This window comes from Hibiscus syriacus, unplaced genomic scaffold, assembly GCF_006381635.1.
Source record: "Hibiscus syriacus cultivar Baekdansim isolate YM2019G1 unplaced genomic scaffold, ASM638163v2 tig00110633_pilon, whole genome shotgun sequence".
NCBI lineage: Eukaryota > Viridiplantae > Streptophyta > Magnoliopsida > Malvales > Malvaceae > Hibiscus > Hibiscus syriacus.
In genome coordinates this window covers 620,692-636,924 of record NW_024062806.1, presented here as the reverse complement: position 1 = coordinate 636,924, position 16,233 = coordinate 620,692, and the positions used below count along the sequence as shown (strand labels likewise).

Below are 16,233 nucleotides of genomic sequence, written 5' to 3'. Positions count from 1 at the left end.
TCATCTTTGGTCGATAAGCAGTAGAGTTGTGATGCTTTATGCTGAATTGTTCACAAACTGTATCTATCATTATTGACCACTTCTTGAAACGAGGATAGATTCAAAGCTATTAACAACTCTTTCAATATGGGGCTCAAGCCCTATACAAACCAATCACATGAATCATTTCAGTCGGAACTAGTTCGGCATCAAATCTACTAAACTTATTAAACTCACGCTCATACTCATACACGGTGTGATTCTCTTGCTTCAAACTCATAAATTTTACTTCATTTGACGGATGAGTTAATCACTGATATACTTATTCTTAAACTCTTCTAAAAAGAATGACCACACCACTTGATCTCTAGATGCTCTCATGGTCACATTGGTTCACTATACCCGAGCTTGTCCTCATAGCAACGAGACTGATCCATCTAACTTCTCCACTTTCGAATAGTGGAGACCCTCCAACATGATCTTTATGTCATTAAGCCAAAGGTCCACATCAACAAGACCTTCCTCAACTTCACCCTTAAACTCGAGTGCTCCTAACTCGTTCAACTTTTTTGCTACATTCATCATAGGAGTTGAGGGATCAAGCAGTTAGAAACGCGTCAGATTGGTCCAACATCCTGAAAAACACTTCCTGATCTTGTACAGGCACTCCCTGAGGCGTCTGTTCTTCACCTTGCCTAGCTGGGATAGGTGAATTGCTACTACCCTCATGTCTTTCATCTCCTGCTTCACTTCGGGAGCCCTCGTAGTCAGACATATAATAAGATATAATCATTTAACTCTATTAGCAATGACAACATACTCATTACGCTATCAGATCAGAGATTTTTCACTTTTAGTTGGCATGCACACTTTTTAAAACAAAAATTGTTTCATTTCAAACTTTAAAATTTGTTAAACCATAACTCTGATACCAACATATATAACTTCCCCAACCCGTATCCAACCTGGATACGAATCCAAGGTGTCACATTGACTTTTCAAATCCTTAACTCTTGAAAAATGTTTGAAAAAAATAATATTTTTTTGAAATAAAGTGGTAAAACCCTTAAATTAAAGTAAATATTGAAAACTCAAACTCAAATTGAAAATAAACACTTAATAATTTACATATATGTAACACAATATGTTTACAAAACTGATCAGAGCATATGCGATTTAAATATTTAATTACATGCCAACAAAAATTCAGTATAACAAAATAACATATTATTTAAATTGTTTCTGATCTGATCTTCAATAGGAAAGAGATATGTTGTCCTGTCCTGACCTAGCTTTGTTCTCCTGGCTTCTTTGAACCTACGTGTGAAAACACTCACACGCTAAGTCTTTGACTTAATGAGGCATAATGTGCATAATAAAACATTTAATCTTATTCTTAGCCTTTTATAAAAATCATAGGATAAAGAAAACATAGTACATTTCATAAAACAAAAACATATATTATCATGCATTGTTCATTTATGTTATTTCTTTTAATAGCCCATGTTATATCACTAAGAACTCAAGGTATGTGAGTACATTGAGGTTATGCACTGGGTTGTAGTCGAAACTGCCACATAGAATTACACCAAAGTGCCGCGTAGAATATGCACCGAAGTGCCACGTAGAAATGCCCCGAAGGACCACGTAGAAATGTCATGAAGGACCGCATAGAATTTATCCCAAAGGACCACATAGAATTATCCCGAATGACCACGTAGAACCCTTAACTCTTGGCATACCAATTATACCTCTAGCTCTCATATCACATACTTTGGGCTTTACCATTTGTACATTTCCCACAGCTTAAATCACATATTGATATATTCACATAGATCAATAACACATAGTATTAAAATCAAACATGCATGTACGCGTAGTAATAGAATCAAGACCATGCTTATATTCATGTAAACATGTATTCATAACATTTAATAAACTTTCAAAATATTGTTTTAATCAAAACATTGGAAATAGACTCATCGCAAGTCTTCTTTCCATATAGCAATATATTATAGTAGTATGCACTCACCTTTGCCTCATTCAATCCCAGCAAAATCCTTATCACTCTTGGTCGATATCTTATAACGTCGAATCGTCCGAAACTTGCATTCGTTCAATATCTACACAATAATACAACCGAGATAAATATTGAAGTTCAAATTACTATTCATCAATCATTAATAACTTAAGCTAAAAGAAACACTTAATTCTCAATTTCAAGCTAAATAATATCGATACTCTATGTCCAGTACCGATATTGTCTCTGTATGGTATTGATATTATCCTTCAGTATCGATACCTAGCCTACATTATGGAATTCTTCTTCAAAAATGGTTTTGATACTTGTCCATTAGTATCGATACCCTTAATATCGATGCTACTCCTTTGGTATCGATAATGTTCTACTGATTCATACAATTTCACCTATTTTTTCTTTGAAGTATCGGTACTGTTCTTCCAGTACCGATACCATTGCCCAGAAATTACCTATTTCATTTCGAAAATTGACCAAAACTCATATAAATCTCCAACTTTTATATTCTTTCATGCCTTTAAACTCAACTACACTTATCAAAACCAACTTACATCACTTTAACACTCCTAAACATCCAAAATCTCACTAGAACACTTAAACTAAAAATCATCCCAATTATTCAACATATCCCAAATCCTTTTCCAACACCTTAAACTTCTTATTCTAACTTATGACAAGTCAAATATAGTTTCAAAATCCATTTACTAATAATTTCTCATTAATTCTCTCAAAAACCATATTTACTCGATCATTAATAACTTATCAATCTTTTAATTTCTATTACTCTTTAAGCTTTCTCAAGCTTCCCTAATACCCCGAAAATCAAAACCAATCAAAATTAAAAGAAATAACTAATTTAAAGATTCCTTACGTTAGCCAAGAAGCTAACAGTGCAAAGGAAGGAAGAAAGATGAAGAGAGAGAATTCTAGACTTTATTTCTTTTCTCCACATGTATACAATACATTAAGAATAAAGTTTAAATTCATTTATTGCCTAAAAACCATTAAGACCTTCCATCTTTCAATCTTTGCTAATATATCCTACACAAAGAAATTCCAATTAAATCCTTGAACTTTTTAATTTATCTAATTTAAGCACGAACTTTTAAAATCTTACACTTTAGTCACTAGCCCGATGTTTGAGATGTTACAGGTTGAATCGAATTTTTGTTTAGTCTGATTCGACTCGACCTAAAAATATATATATTCCACTTAATATCTTGTACCTTTGATAACCCCCACTTTTCATATTAGATATCTTGCGCCGTGATGTTCATAGTTCCCCCGCGTTCGTATGAACGCTTAATGTACCGACCTTGGTTTTATTAATATCCAAAAAAATACTATTTTGAGTATTTATGTTCAGAGACAGAACACAGTGAGAACTAGTATGGGCCACAACTCCCAAAATTTAAAAATTTATAACTTAAACCCTTACAATTTTCAAAAAAATTAATTTATCCTTCACAAAAAATTTAGAAATTTAGAATAAGCTTTAAATTTCTTTAATGTTCTTAACTAAACCTCCCATAATTTTTAAAAATGCTCATTAAACCTCTTAAAATTTTTAAAATTTTAATTAAGCTCCATTTTTTTCAAAAAATGAAAAGTAAACTCTTCAATTTTTTTTCAAAATTTAAACTTCTAAATTTTTTAAAATTTTAAGTTGATCCATCCAAACTCTGTTATCAAGTTTCGTCACTGTTTATGTTTTGAAGTAGAAAATTTTAAAAATAATTTAGGCAAAATTAGACCATAAATTTTTCAAAAAATATAAAAAATATTAGCTATTGAAATATTTTACGTTAATCAATTTATTTTCCGTTAATCAAATACTAAAATAAAACGAGGAAAATGTTTTTAAGGAAGTGTGGAACAGAATAGTACACGAGTGTTGAGTAAAAGAAATATCTACGTTTACAATCACGCGCTCGAGTGCAAGAAACATGGAAGTGCCGCCCAACTGAACTTTCTCTTTCATAGCAAACAAAAAAAACACCACGTGTTAATCAATCAGGAACCTACCCACTCATATTTTTTTATTTAACTTTTTAAAGAAAAAAAGCTGCTCCACTTCGAACAGAATATTTATGCCGTCTCCCAAGGTTCAACCACGTGTCTCCGTCTTTTACGTATTTCTCGCCACGTACTTATTTCTCTTGGGTAAACCGATGAACCAATCAGACGCTTCATACAGCCCAAAGCATGTAACTTTTTTATTTTGGGTAATTTCTGTGAATAGTCCATTTTATTTTCAGCCTAACTGATTTTAATTATTAATTTTAAAATTAAAGGTGCATTATCTGTAATATTATTGATCTATTTAATTTAATTTTTAACGTTATCGATCTGTTTAATTTTAATCTCTTAACTATATAATTTATTCTTTAAAAGTTAACGAAAGAGAAATTTAATTCAGATGAATCGATAATATTAAGACTTTTTACTAATAATTTTTAAATTATGATCAAAATCAAATAGAACCGGACAAAAGGATAGATCACCACTGATTCTCAACCAATCAAATCACGGCACTGCTTCATATGTCACCCTGGGACACGTGGACTGCTCTGATCAAGGGCACGTTCGCTGCCTCTATGATTATCGCTTCACCTCCGGTAAAGCCTTTGCCCTTTGATTGACAAAAAATAATCCAAATAAAACAAGGAGAGAGAGTTTGTTAGGTTTTTTTAAATTCTTTAGAACGAGGAATGGAGGGCGGAGATGCTTGGTGTATGCTAAAATGCGCTGGGGGTGCGCAAGATAAGACGATAGTCAACCGGATAATGCTCAGATTCAGGCCGATTGCTCCGAAACCAGTGAACGGAGATCCAGTTTCCGGTAATTCGACGTTCGGAAACAAGAACTCGGGTGTTACAAGCAATAGAGTAAAGAGAAAATACGTTAGGGTTTGTGAGAAAAATAGCAGGAGGATAAGGAAAGAAGATAACGGCGAAAATAAGGGTTCTATGACTCTACAGTTGATGCCGGAGAGTGTTTATATAGAGAATTCAATGGTTATTGATAGGTCAAGTGGGGCTGATCGTGATCTCGATCGGAAGGACCCACCATCGCCGTGCTTGAAGTTGGAGAGAAGGGTTGCAGCAGATCACGATGTGATAGGTTTATCGGAACAGACGGCGGCGTTGATAACCTCTCCCGGGAGAAGCGTTACGGCCTCGGAGTCATGGGTGACGGTGGAGAGCGTCACCGACACCTGCATTGATGGAGGAGGGATGACGAACTCTACGGTCGTGGAGAGAATGAAGAATCTCGAGGAGGATCCCTGTTTCGTATCCGACGGTTGGAACCGTGTTTTGTGGGTTAACGAAGCATATAAGAAAATGGTTGGCGTGGTGGACGGGGCGGAACCTGCCGTGGGCTTGGTGGTGAAAGAGGGGTTCGAGTTCCCACGGGGTGCATTTTCATGCCTTGTAGGGTTACAGTACGGCAACGCAAAGGGAAAGAAAAAGCAGTCGAAAATGGTTCCTTCCGACGTGTGGGAGATGAACCCCGGTGGGTTTGCATGGAGGCTGGATATTAAGGCTGCTCTCAGCTTGGGACTCTAACAATGGTGGTGAGCCATTTCAGGTAATCTCACCTCTCATTATTTTCAAAACAAATTATTCAACAATTTAGGGTTAAAAAGAATATAATAACGTGGTAGGTTTTATACTTATATGTAATTTTAATAGGGGAATTTTTATTTTAAAAAATTTAATAAATTATAATAACTTAAATATTATATAAAATCTTATAAATAATAAGAATACAATATAAGCTTTACAAACACATAAAAAAATGAGTACGACAGGGATAGGGTTTAACTTATTTTATTTATTACAGAGGAATTTTGTTTTACAGTTTATTGTAATAAACTAAAAAAACTGATAATAAGAATGCAAATGGTGGCATCTTTTATACACCTAGTAATAATGGATCAAGATGAAAGATTATATATAAACATTTCAGAAAAAAAAATCTAAATATTATAAGATTTGAACCATTTTATTGTCGAAGTTGATGATTTTAAACTATTAAATATAAGTTATGAGCTTTGATAAAGTCCGTATTAATATAATAGTTAAAAGAAGTTTTCGATACCAGCAAAATTGATATTTAATAGAGAAATTTGAGTATCTAAGGATATGATCAAAGTTTAGTATCTGCCTTTAACAATTTAAAATCAACAATTTCAGCAACGAAAGTCTTTGAATCTTATATTGTGTAAATACAATTTTTTAAACATACTATGTGATTAAAGATAAAATTTATACACATACTTATCTTAACTCGTGCTTATGTGACATATGGTAAGTGAGATGCTTAATATTTTTTTAAATAAATTTAATAACATAAAATAAAAATATATACATTAAATTTGTACTGTTTTGATAAAATATTAAACGAAAACATAATTTAGATATTATTCAGATTAAAAAGAGGGCAACGTCCCTCTCCCACAATAAAAAATACCTTTAAACAAAAATCCGATGACATCAGGACTCTATACCCACATCTTTTATGGAATTCGACACGCGTCCCTCTTCCTACTTTCTTGTTTCTTTTCATTAAATCACCTCGTCCACGCGCCATTTTCCCACGTAAGTCCTCATTTAGCCCCTTTAAATATTAGTATATACTGTAGAAATGAAAATAACAAATTCTAATATATTTTTTACCCTTGAATATTTTATCATATATAAAAAACCATCTATTTATTTTTTAAAATATATTTTCATATTATTTTTCACACAGATGAAACTTGGTGATAGAGTTTGAGGTTAATTTAAAATTTTAAAAAATTTAGATATTTAAATTAATATTCTTAATATTTTTAAAGGGTTTAGTTCATATTTTTCTAAAAAAATTAGGATCTAATAACAATTTTTTAAAATTTTGAAAGATTTAATGAGATTTTTTAAAAATCATGAGAAGGGTTAATTAAAAAATAAAAAAAATTAAAATTTAATTTTAATTTTTAAAGGGATCAAATTATTTTTTTAAAAAAAATTTAAGGATCAAAATTAATATTTTTAAATCTTTGGGAGGCCTAGCCCCTCTTGTCTTAGTTTGCGTTCCGCCCCTGATTTTCCACCAACTTTGTAAGTGTGAATAGTTGGAAGGTGAAGTTCACGGCGGGATGTGGAGAGTTGTAGCATTAAGACATGTTACAAGCTAATGAGGAGGGAACACGTGTCCATTTTCTCGAACCTCCCTTTTTTTGCTCTTTTCTATTTAATTCAGCTGTAAAATATACTCCAGCTCCCAAGACCATGCCACGTGTCCCCCTCTTTCGGCCAGTGCTGGACAGTCGCCTTGGGGTGGGCCTATCTACTTTTCATATGGGTCCCATATCTTAAACATTTAACCAGTGAAAACCCTAGCAGCGTGTTGTATTTGCCGCTTTGATTATCGCCTCTCTTAAACAAAACCCTCAACCCCCCGGAAATTTAGGGATGAAAGATTTCTGAGTTTCATAAGAGGTTCTTCGATTTTTATATATCTGGAGGTGGTTCAAGCGGCGACGGAGGAGAGATGAACGGTTGTGATAAGAAGTGGGGCAAAGTTGGGTACACAGGAGGTGCATATGATAAGATGGTGATCACTCCGATAATGCTTAGATTCCGGCCGATAGCTCCGAAACCAGTTTCTGGTGAGTCGAGATCCGATGGGGGTGGGATTGATAACAAAAATTTGTTGCTTTGTATGCCGAGAGCTAAAAGAAAGTACGTTAGGGTTCGAAAGAATAATATCAGGAAAAAGAAAATATCATCATCAGAATCAGATCCACTTCATCATGATGAAACTTGTAAGTGTCCTGGAAATATTGTCACTTTGCAGTTATTACCAGAGAAAACTGAAGGGAACGGATTGGTTAACAATCAAACCGGTAGAGTTTTAGATGAAAATCACGATCCACCTTATTTATCTAACTCGAACTTCAATTACCGTTGGGTTGATCGCATGGGAGTTGTTGAAGAACCTAATCGCACGGTGTTGATGAGTCAAAGGAGGAAGGCCACAGTGGTGGAACTGGAGTCGTGGGTGACGGTGGAGAGCGTGACGGACGGTTGCATGGAAGTGAGGGAGTTAGGGAGTACGGACGTGGAAAGGATAAAGAATCTAGAGGCTGACACGTGTCCAGGGTTTATATCAGATGGTTTGTATAGAGTTCAGTGGGTTAACGAAGCTTACAAGAGGATGTTGATGGTAGTAGCGGAAGCGAATGAATGGGAGCCACCATCCCCACCGCCGGAGATAACGGTGTGGCTTGTGTTGAAACAAGAATTGCCTAGGTTTTGCACTGCATTTTCATGCAAGGTGAGGTTGCAGTATATGTGGCACAAGGAGAAGCTTTCGAGAATGCTGCCATGTGATGTCTGGAAAATGGACGGTGGTTTCGCATGGCGGCTGGACGTCGAGGCTGCTCTCAGTCTCGGACGGTAAGGGAGATTAGGATTCAAAGAAGTAAATAAGGGGGGAAAGAGGCGAATTAGTAGAATAATCAGGTAATGCAGACTGTTTATTTTACTATAAAGAAGAGAACCCTACACAAAATTAAGACAAACACAAAACAAACAGCGAGATTGACGAGGGTAGATATTTTGATTTTATCATATATATATATATATATGCAGGGATGGACAACGAGATTGATAAAGGGATCGCTCCTATGAAAATTTCATATTCGCATATAATATATGGTTTTCTTTTTATATTTTTTATTGATAAATTGTTTTCGTATTTCTAAAATTTTATAAGTTAGTCTCTTTAGTATATGAAAAATTTTATGTCTATCCATGTATAGATGTGTGGGGATAAATCTGGACAAGGTAGGGTATATCAGTGATATATATAATTACTAGATTAGAGCAATTGGTCGAGGTGTATTGTTTTTGTGGTGTTTGTTGCTTTTGGCATGTGGTTGTGGTGTGATATGAGGATTGGGTGTTTGACTCAATGCCTTGAGCTCTTGTGCTTTATATGCACCAAGATATTTGTCTTTGTGCTTGGGTTGAGTTTATGTTGAGCCATGCACCCTAGAGCTAGTGTTATTATCCGATAAAGTCTATTGAGAAGTGTGAAGTGTACGGTATAGTCAAGGATGAAGTTAAGATCAAACATGAGTGAGTTAAATTCTTTTATATCAAAATAACAAGGTTCTATTAAGTATTTAAATCTGAAAATGGGAGGGACAAAAATCTTATTTAACTAATATTTAAACTTAAAAAAACCTTAAAATGTCACCATAACAAAATATCTAGGAGGGACCACAGTTCCCCAACCCTTTGATAGATTCGTTCCTGGGTACGGTAGTAAAACATATTACACCCATAAGAAAAGAATTTAAATTCGAATTTTAGAGATAACATTATTATTAATAAGAATAACTTTGAATCTTAGGGTTGGTCCATGGGTTTTTGCTTATACTTATTTCACTTCATATATTGTTTCCCGTAAAGATTTCTAGTGTTAATTGCTATGATTGGTTTGGCATCTAAGTTATTTAGTTCATTAATGTATAATAGCTTTGAATAGTACGCATGTACATTTAGGTTATAATTTCTTATGAGTTGAGTACACAGAAGATTCTTAAACTATGGGCCTCATTTTGAATTGGTCTTTAAACTTTAAACTTTATGTATCAATCGTTAAATTATGACTGCTATTTTAATTTACTCCTTAAATTTTAAAATATTCAATATCAATCCTCAAACTATTAATATCATTTCATTTTGATCCTTACGTTAACGTGTTGTTAACTCTACTAGTTTGAAGGTCATGAGAATTGAACTCGTAACCTTTGTTAAAAAAATAACAATCTATTTTTTAAGGTCCCGAGAATTAAATACGTGACCTTCTAAAAGAATTCCATTTATCTTTGAAGTTCTGGGAATTTTTTAGAAGGTAATGTGTTCAATTTTCTAGACCTTAAAAAATAAATTATTATTTTTTAACTAGTAAAGTTATCGACACATTAATGGGGGGATCAAATGGAATATATTGATAATTTAAGGATTGATATAGAATATTTTAAAATTTATGGATCCATTTAGAATTGGGTCATAGTTTAGGGATTGATGTAGAATATTTTAAATTTTAAGGATCAATTTAGAATGTGGGTCATAATTTAGGAGATCCTATCCAATTATCCCATTTCTTATAGATACATACGATCAAATATAAATTTTTTATTTACAAACATGCGTAAATGTAGTATGTTAGCCTATATTTTGTGGAACACTTGCATGATGTTGGACCACTAGCAATGAGCATATTTACTATTAATATACTAGAATCTCTAACCGAAGATGTAAGCATTTACGCACATAAAAGTGCAAAAGGAAATGTATTGAATAGCATAAATACATGTGGTTGGATAAGAGTAATTGAGCTTATCCACTATCCATGCATGCATACATAATTGAGCTAATCCAGTATCCATTCATGCATTACATAATTGAGCTAATCCGGTATCCATTCATGCATTACATAATTGATCTTATCCACTATCCATTCATGCATTACATAATTGAGCATATCCAGTATCCATGCATGTATACATAATCGAGCTTATCCTCTATCCATGCATGCCTACATAATCGAGCTTATCCACTATCCATTCATGCCTACATAATCGAGCTTATTCACTATCCATTCTTGCCTATATAATCGAGCTTATCCTCTATCCATGCATTCTTACATAATCGAGCTTATCCTTTATCCATGCATGCCTACATAATTGAGCTTATCCACCGTCAATGCGTGCTATCCATGCATGCATACATAATTGAGCTTATCCAGTATCCAATAAACCCTAAACCTATATAACTTCTAACAGTTTCTTTCTTCTTATTATGTGTAGATTTTCTGATTGAGGGCCGTTCGACAACAAAGGGCCAAAAACAAAGAACGGAACTTGGCAAGCGTATATATTTATATATGCATGCATGCATGGTGCATGGTGCATGGAAAGTAATGAACTTAGGGGATTGTGAGAAGGATCGTGTTGAATAATTTTCAAGGCTTGAGAGTTGAGATTTTTGGTCGAAACATCAATCAAACTTCACCAAATTACAAAAGTAAAGGCTTTTGCACGTAAGTTTGGGTGCAACTATTTGAAGATGTTTTTAAAGCCTAATTTGTGATTGCTAAATAATTTAAAGTTAATTAGCTTTAATTCTTCTTTGTTACGTCGTCAACCTTTAGCAATTTATCATATCTATGGATGGATTGTGGGGGAAACAGTGGGGGCAGTCGTTCCCTGAAAATTTAAAGTTACTATATATTTTTAAAAAAATTCTATGTATTTTTTATTGAAAATTTGTTTTCGTCTCTTATAATTCTTATAATTTTATAAGTTTGTCTTTACTTAAGTTTTAGAATTTTACATTTCTAACTAGGGATGGGCATGAACCTTAACCTGTCAGGTTGGATATTTAAAAAAAGAGGTTTGGGTCGGTCTTTCAGAGGTTATGTTCGGGTTGGATCGGATTTGGGTTTAGGGTGAAAAATATTTGATCCGACACGAAAAAAATAATTATATATTATATATTTAGAGATAATTACAATAATATATCTCTATATATAATTTTTCAATTAAATATATATTTTATTGAATAAAAATAATAATTTTTTAATAAATATATTTGTAACATTCTCAATATCGAGTTAGTGATTAAATTGTAAAATTTTAGAATTTGGTGATTAAAGTAGAATAATTGAATAGTTCAAAGATTTATTGGAAAATATTTCATGAAGGATGGTTAGTAATTATTAAATGAATTAAAGGGCAAAATGATTATTTGATCAATAAATAAATTAAAAAGGGATAAGGTTGAGATATATACACGTGAGGATTGGGGGAGAGGAATCCAGAGTTCTCTTCATCCTTCTACTTTCTCTCTATTGTGAACTAAGGTAGCAAATGTGAGTTTTTTGGTTAGTGGTTTATTTGTTGATTTTAAGTGTGGATTTTGATCCTTAGGTGATACTTAAGCTTAAGGAAAGCTTATGTTGTCTTATAATTAAAAGATGAAGAAGTTATGAAAGATTAAAGAGAATGAGTTTTAAAGTGAATTTCTGAAAAAGAATTAATAAAGGAACTTTGAGATGGAATTTGATTTGTCATCAACTTAATTAAAAGATATGAAGTGTTAGAAGTAGATTTAGAACAAGTAGAAATTTTGATATGATTATTGATTTCTATTTAGAGAAAGGAATTTTGAAGTTAAGGAGGTATTGAATCAGTAGAAATCGGTTTAAGTATATGTACTTGAGTTAATAATATAAAAGGGAATGAAACATGAAGTATTCAAGCTGAAAAGAGTGAATTTTCGTGATTTAACAGTGATTTCTGGGCAAAGTGTATCGGTACACATTCAATAGGTACTGATACACCCTTGAATAAAAAATATTGAATGTAATAAGTGTCTCGATACACAGGTAGTGTATCGATACCCCCTTGACACGGAACATTTTGAATGTAATTTGGGCACCGATACATCTGTAGTGTACCGATATACTCCTTAAGATAAAAAATGAATTATGGTTTATTAAATTAACTTAAGTTATTAGTATCGAATTATAAGGTTTAAGCTTCTGCTAATTGTCTTAAAAATTATATTTATGTAGATATTGAGCCTAAGCAAGTTCCGGAACAATTGAAGAGTAGGATTGATCAGGGAAAAGACAAAGAGATATAGGTGAGTGCATATGGATAACATGATTATAGTGGTGTATTCTGCTCTTGTGACAAGTCTAGAGTCAATACAATAATACATGATTACATTCCATGCTATAATACATGCATGAGTTTATATTTCATGCATTATGTGATGATGGTTATAAATAAATATGCATGAAAAGTTACTTGAGCTATGTGATAAAGGTAAAAAATTATATGTCTACGAGATATACTATGTGAATTGTGATAAGCCCATGTTATGTTGATGAGAACTATAAGTATAGTTGACATGCCAAGAGTAGAGGTATATGCGGTCCTTCGGGACATATATGTATTTTTTGGAACATGAGGTCTTTTGAGACACATACTTGATCCTTGGCATATGCATATGATTTTTAAGGAATTTCTATGTGGTCCTTATGGACATCTTATATGGTACTTCGGTGCATTTCTACGCGGTATTTCGGGACAAATTCTATGTGCCCCTAGTGGAAATTTATATGAGCTGTGGTGACAACATAGTGCACAACCTCACAGTACTCAGATACCTTGGGTTCTCAAAATTATATCATAGGCTATTGAACTTATTAATGTGAATTCATGATGGATAACTTAATAAGATAATGGGTAAGATACATGGTTATGTGACTTGAATAGATTGAATATATGATTTCATGATATTGCATATCATTGTGATATTTTCATTGTATTTTATTGTTATTATTATTATGCTTCACTAAGTCGATGACTTAGCGTGTGAGTGTTTCGCACGTAGGATTCGAGAAGGTAGACAAGCAAAGTTAGGTAGCTGAGACAACATTACTCCTGCAACTATCAGATCAGAAGCAACTTAAATAGTATGTCATTTTATTATGTAAATCAGTGTTGACATGTAATCAAACGTTTAAGTCGTGCATGCTGTGAGTATTTTGGGAATTTTGTATAAACCTATGCATATATATATGTTGGGCTGAAATTAGTGTAGTAGTGTATCGGTACACTGTAGCAGTATCGATACACAATTTACATTCGATGTTTTTGAGCATCGATACTGTTCACTATTCATAAAAAATATTTTTTCTTAAATTTGTTATAACAAAACATAATTCAACAGTATATTATCGTATTTTCTTAATATAAGTCAAACTGTTCAGTTATCTTGTAAGAATATTGTTTTGAAAAGTAAATGTGACATCTCAGACTTGTATCCAGGTCGGGTACGGGTTGGGGTGTTACATTTAATGGTATCAGAGTTACGATTTAGCCGATTCTCGACATAAACCAGAGTCTAGAGTATCTTTAAATTGAATACATGCCAACATATAGTGAGAACTTCTGATCTGGAATAGTAATGAGTATGTTGTTTTGTTAATAGAACGATATGTTTATTCTTATTAGATGTCCGAACATAGTAGCTCCCGAAGTGAAGCAGGAGAAGATAGGCCAGCTGAGAGAAGCAATTCACCTGCCCTGGCCAGGCAAGGTGAATGACAGACATCTCAGGGAGTGCCTGTGCAAGACCATGATACATTCTTCAGGGCGTTGGACGTAATTTTGACGCATCTTCAACCTTCTGCTCCAGTAACTCAAAGAATGAATGTAGCGAAAGCGAGGATATGGTGGACGAATGTCAACATGAGGATGTCAAGTGACCAGTTGACTTGGTCCTTATTCTTGGAGGAGTTTAAACACAAGTATATTGGAGATCAATTCATTAGGAAAATGAAGCAAGAGTTTATGAATTTGAAGAAGATAAATCGCTCTGTATATGAATACGAGTGTGAGTTTAATAAGTTGAGTCGGTTTGCAACTGAGTTTGTTCCTACAGAGAAAGACGCATGTGAATGGTTTGTGGAGGGCTTGCGTCCTAAATTGAAAGAAATACTGATAGTGTTGAACTTGTTGTCGTTTTAAGAGGTGATTATTAGTGCTAAAACTCTTGAGAGAGCTCAGAATGAAAGATTTGGGGATCAAAGAGTTCTGACTTCGAAGAGGACGGGTGTTTCCTCCAGCTCAGCACCACCAAAAAGAGGAAGAGATTCAGGATTTCGATCTCAAGCTAGATCTGAATCTGTTGCATCATCTGCTAGATGAGCAAGTAAGGCGAGAGCTAGACAGACGCAATCAATGGGATCCGGTGCTGGGAGATCCAATTAAGGTCAAGGTAGACAGTGTCAACATTGTGGGAAGAATCATTTTGGAACATGTCAGATGGCTCATGAAGTATGTTTTCGATGTGGAGAGGCCGAACATTTCATCCGGGATTGCCCATTAATAGTTGGTGAGCCTGCACCATCTAAAAGAAATGTTTCTGCCTAACAACGAGGACGAGGAAGAGGTAGAGGTAGAGGGAGGAACCAGTTTGAATCATCTACACAACTTGAAATTTTCTCAACTACACAGGTATACAATTTAAAGACAAGGGAAGATCGTGATGATCCCGATGTTATAGCAATTACTTTTCAGTTGTTTGATAAGTTGGTATTGGTATTGATTGATACCGGTTCCAATTATTCTTATATTAGCAGTAAATTAGTAAAAGAATTAAGAATACCATTAGAAGCTACGAGTAATGAGTAATAGTAACTAACCCTTTAGGGCACAGTGTTCGGGTAAATAAGGTCTGTAAGGGATGTCCCATAAGGATTCAGGAAATTGAATTCCCTGCTAATCTGATGGAACTACCATTCGATGCGTTTGAAGTAATTCTGAGGATAGACTGGTTGTTCCGTTATTACAGAAATATTGATTGCAGATTGAAAAATGTAACTCTGAGAAGTCCAGAAGGAACATAAGTAAATGTGATCAGTTAAAGGTTTAATCCTTTGCAGATGTAATATCAGCGATGTCAGCAAAAAAGTTTTTACTACAAGGATGCCAAAAAGTGGTCGACATAAGAACTAAAAAGAAAGGTTTAGAGGAGATTCTAATAGTTCAGAGTTCCTTGATGTTTTCCCTGCTGAGTTGCCAGAATTACCTCCAGATAGAGAGTTAGAATTTCAAATAGAAGTCATGTCGGGAATAGCTACTATTGCAATATCTTCTTATCAGATGGCTTCAAAAGAACTGCAAGAATTAAAGAATCAATTGCAAGAGTTGTTACAGAAGGGATTCATTCGACCAAGTGTATCACCTTGGGGAGCTCCAGTGTTATTTTTTAAGAAGAATGATGGTTCAATGCGTCTCTACATTGATTACGACAGCTCAATAAAGTGACAATCAAGAACAAGTATCCCCTTCCTCGAATTGATGACTTGTTCGATCAATTAAAATGAGCTTCGATATTTTTGAAGATTTACTTACGTTCTGGTTATCATCAATTGAAGATTAAAGAGAAAGACATTCCGAATACAACATTTAGAACGAGATATGGACATTTCGAGTTCATCGTAATGCCATTTGGAGTAACGAATGCACCTGTTGCTTTCATGGACCTCATGAATAAGATTTTTCAACCTTATTTAGACCAGTTTGTTGTTGTCTTTATTGATGACATACATGTGTACTCAAAATCCCATGAAAAGCA

General features: G+C 33.9%; 1 protein-coding gene across 2 annotated transcripts; it reads left to right on the top strand.

The window, feature by feature from the left end:
• The first annotated feature begins 4,665 nt into the window (after positions 1-4,665).
• LOC120136484 lies at positions 4,666-13,671 on the top strand. 2 transcript variants are annotated; one of them, XM_039152504.1, is made up of 4 exons: positions 4,666-5,608; positions 10,887-11,119; positions 12,656-12,726; positions 13,483-13,671. In XM_039152504.1, the coding sequence occupies exon 1, from the start codon at positions 4,729-4,731 to the stop codon at positions 5,584-5,586; it is 858 nt and encodes a 285-aa protein (XP_039008435.1). In that variant the 5' UTR covers positions 4,666-4,728; the 3' UTR covers positions 5,587-5,608; positions 10,887-11,119; positions 12,656-12,726; positions 13,483-13,671. The 2 variants fall into 2 exon arrangements, with proteins under 2 accessions (XP_039008435.1, XP_039008434.1); XM_039152503.1 differs by lacking the exon at positions 4,666-5,608 and adding an exon at positions 7,395-8,529 and having other exon boundaries at positions 13,483-13,631.
• Positions 13,672-16,233: the final 2,562 nt, after the last annotated feature.

Bases quoted from the DNA above. Each gene is read 5' to 3' on its own strand.
- LOC120136484 (XM_039152503.1), top strand. From the start codon at position 7,556: ATGAACGGTTGTGATAAGAAGTGGGGCAAAGTTGGGTACACAGGAGGT.